The 3934-nt window shown below is 44.7% G+C and overlaps 1 protein-coding gene across 6 annotated transcripts in view; it reads left to right on the top strand.

The window, feature by feature from the left end:
• The window catches only part of CCDC77 (coiled-coil domain containing 77), a 25835-nt gene extending 22134 nt beyond the window's left edge, over positions 1-3701 (top strand). For all 6 annotated transcript variants that reach the window (XM_019515512.1, XM_019515514.1, XM_019515513.1 and 3 more), the window contains 2 exons: positions 19-171; positions 3553-3701. In XM_019515512.1, coding sequence (XP_019371057.1) covers positions 19-171; positions 3553-3699 — 300 coding nt within the window. In that variant the 3' untranslated portion in view covers positions 3700-3701. The remainder of the gene's footprint in view (positions 1-18; positions 172-3552) is intronic.
• Positions 3702-3934: the final 233 nt, after the last annotated feature.

Genomic DNA, 3934 nt, shown 5'->3' on the forward strand with positions numbered 1-3934 from the left:
CCCCCCCCCCCCCCCCAGGAACGCTCAGAAAAGATGGGGAAGCGTTTGCAGCTGATGACGCAACGATATGAGGCCCTGGAAAAACGGCGTAGCATGGAAGTAGAAGGCTTCAAGAATGACATTAAGCAGCTTCGGCAGAGGTTGAAGGATGTAGAGAAACAGCTCTTTAAGGTAATCTTTGATTGTGGTTAGGGAGAGGACTGAGATGTAGTTAGCCCACACTAGTGTGGGCTGAGTTTCTAAGTGTGTTGGGAATTCCTATTTTTCCTAAATTGAGTCTTTAGAAACTTATGATGTCCATTATCTTTTGGTGTGGAGTGTTACAATTTGTAACGCACACTCACTCTGTCTCTTATTAGGCATCCATATTGTTAGGGACTTATGATTATATAGCTGATGTAATTAATGCACCCAGTTATGTTTCTCTTACACTTTTCATCTGATATTTCCAAGCTGATTCTCCTAATATGGCTGTTAGGCAGCTGAATATCAGCTGCCACCCCTTGTGTGTGTAATGTGGCAAAAATGTTTGATTTTTTTTTTTTTTTTTCCTAACAGTTCTGGGAACTGATCTTGTTCCAACTCAGTTCAATGAAAGCTTAGCCATCAACTGAAGAAAAGCTGAAAGGGGACTGGGTTACACTGTATAGATGCTTACCCTTGCAAAATATGTCTGATAGTGGAGGGCTTTTTGTCTGTGGTCAGGAAGGCCTAAAAATCTCCGGTGGCTGGAAGTTGAAGATAAATTCATTACTTTTTTAAAATTCAGATATAATTTTCCAGCTGTGAGACTAATTATACATCAGAACAATTCAACAAGGGAGGTCAATAGATTAATCATTGTTTGGAGTTGTTAAAATGAAAGAGCTTTTTGTTTTAAAAGACATGCTTAAATCCAACATCTGAGAGAACTTTTGTTGTCTGTTTAAGTGGGATGGGCTAGTTTTGGTAGTGCCTTCTGGCTTAGGAATTTGTGAATCTGGGTCCCTTACTTCATCCCCTTTTTCAAAGGCATTTGAGGAAGACAGGGTAGCCTGTATGCCTCATAACACTTGTAGCTCTATATTAAGGGAATAACCAGGAATCATGTTTTCCATTTGCTATGGGAAAACATGGATTTTCTCCTTTAAAGGAGAAAAACACAGATGTTCTACTTTACAGGATGAAAAACCTAGGAAACAGTGGGTTTCCCCTTGCAGCCTGGCAGAGCTCCTTGGGGCTGGGGGGGAGTGGGTGCAAGGGGTACCACATGCATCTGTACATGCACGTGGCAGCCAGGGAGGGTGGTGGTGAACTGCTTCTGCAGCTCCTTGCAGGTAAGTCTATGGGGTAGACTTAACCCACCCTGTTCCTCATACACCCATCCCCTTCCTAGCATAATGGGGGGCTGGGGCCAGGGAGCTCTGGGTTGGGAGTGAGGGACAATAGCACGGCTAGGGCCAGAGGTGCTTTATTTTAATAATGGAAAAATGCAGATTTTTTTTTATCAGTGCATTTGGGATATTTTTATCAGAAAAAAACAGGTTGCCTAACCTCTGGTGGTGAAAAGCTGAAGCAAGAGATCTGAGCAGTCTCTTGCTTCAGCCTTTCACCAGCAGAGGTTAGGAAGACTAATCCCACCCCACTCTTCACTGAGACAGGATTAGATAAACATATTCTGGGTTTTGGGGTTTTCCCTTCCAGAAATACCTGTGATTGGCCACAGTTGGGCTTGGTCACCAGACTCCATAGATCAGTGCTCTAAGGTGGTATGAACCAGTTTTTCTAGAAGTTGGTCTGATGCTTGATGTACTTGCTTGGGGTTCTGCAGATCACCAGATTTGAGATTGGAAAGACTTTTTTCCCAAGATTAGATTTATCAGGCGCTTCAGGATTTGTTTTGGGGTTTCTTTTTGTTTCCTTCTGCAGCATGGGATATGGTTGGTCTGCTGGTAACACTGAAGTGTATCTTAATTCCTTGCCATTGTAGGAGCATCAGGTGCTATAGTGATGCCTTAGCTTCTCCTGTCCTGTGGTACACAGTTCAGTCCCTTGAGGACTAGAATGATTTGGATTAATGAAAGTCTTTGGACTTGATTAATCCAGATAGGGGTAGTTGGATGAAAACTAATTACCTGTGACACAAAAAAGTTCAGACTAGATTATCTAATCGTTATTTTTAGCCTTAAATGCCAAAACTTCAGTATGAACAAGTTTGGGCTATTGGTGTGTTGAGTTAGGTCTTAATACAGAAGTCAGCATAGGTAGTCTTTCACAGAATGTACAGTCTGACATTGTGGATTAACACATGCAGGTTACTCAAATGTTAAAAACAAGGAAAATAATGGTTAACTTGCAAAAGTAGATTATTATTCAAACTAGCCAACTGCCCATCAAGAATGATGGGGGGAGGGGAGCGGGTGGGGATGGTGCTCCGCCTTCCCTCCCCCCCTTCCCCCCCCCAGTCAGGGCATGCTCCCCTTCCCTCCAGCTGCTTGGGGTCTGGGTCTGCTCCCCCCACTCCCTGCTGCGGCGGGGGAGTAGGCCAGGGCCTGATGTGAAGCGAGCCCCCTCCCCTCCCCCTGCAGCTGCCTTGTTGGGCTGGGCCCACTTCCCCCACCCCACCACATTGGGCCAGCTTTTCACCAGCTTGAGCTTGCTCCCCAACCCCGCATCGGGCTCAGGCCCAGTCCCCCCTGGCCCCGCCGACACCACAGTGCTCCCGCTTCTCCCCCCATGTGTTGGACCAGCTTGGGGATAGGAGGAGCAGGCTTCCGGCCACTGTGGGGGAGGAGCGGGCCCTGGGGAGGAGGAGGTCTGCTCCTTCCCTCCCCCAGCCTCTGCCATGGCCATGTTGGGCCGGGTGGCTGTTTGTCAGCCAGTCAGAGTGCAAATAAAGCATTAGGGACAGACGGACAGATTTAGGCTTTTGTAATATTAGCATGTTTATAACTGTTTTGGGCAGGTGGAGGCTTAATTGTATTGTCCTAGTCTCTGGACAGACTTGACCACAAGAGGGCACAGAAATACAGTTTAAAATACAAGTTGGAGATACAGCTAGTATAATCTTGAACCATTGTCATTCAAAATCAAAAATACTAGTGCAGTTTTCAAGTTACGATTTTCCAGCACCAGCAGTAAAGCATCTGTCCTGATAATTATAATTTAGATATAAACACAGTATAAAAACCTGTTTTTTATATACGAGTGAGAATCACACTGTGGTTGAATGAGTCGCATTGTATTTGAGTCCCTGTGAAATAAAATAAAATAAATCCTGGCTATGGCTTGTTTAAACAAGCCACCTGTTTACTGATGCATTACAGGGTATACTCTGTGAACTCTTCTTTCACTCAATTGGTGTTGTATTGCTCTCTGATGCTAAAGAAATGCTTTTGTTCTCAGTTCTCTGTCCTGGTACGCCTCCTTTTGTTTCTATCAGTGCAGTTAGCTATGCCGGTTTGAGTGCTTTCTTGCCATGGCTGGAATGTTTGCTTTATAATCCTCCCCAGATCACACTCCAAGAAAGAATTTTCCTAGCTGTATTTTCATCTGCCCCCCCCTTCTCTCTAGGTGACCATGAATATTGGACCAGACCAAGACCTTGCTATTCTGCATGAGGTACGCCAAGGCAACAGGCGAACTCGCAAAATTCAAGGAGAACTAAGAAACTTGAAGGCAAAAATCTATGGCTTGGAGAATGAACTACGGATCTGTTGATATAGAGATATCAGCCAGCATAGTAGTATTATGACCATGACTGATTCTGCGTTATAAAGGTGAGTTTAAAGAACAGGCTACATGTATCTCTTTCCCAGCATCCCATGACAAACAAGAAGCAGCACTGCTTAGGGAAATCTGCAAATGAATTTCAGAGTGTGGCAGAGGAGATGTTTCCTTTGTCTCCTAACATGTCCAACTCTCTGTCCCTCCCTACTAGATGTGAGATCATCTT

This window comes from Gavialis gangeticus, unplaced genomic scaffold (assembly GCF_001723915.1).
Source record: "Gavialis gangeticus isolate Ggan-Ray unplaced genomic scaffold, GavGan_comp1, whole genome shotgun sequence".
Classification (NCBI taxonomy): Eukaryota; Metazoa; Chordata; order Crocodylia; family Gavialidae; genus Gavialis; species Gavialis gangeticus.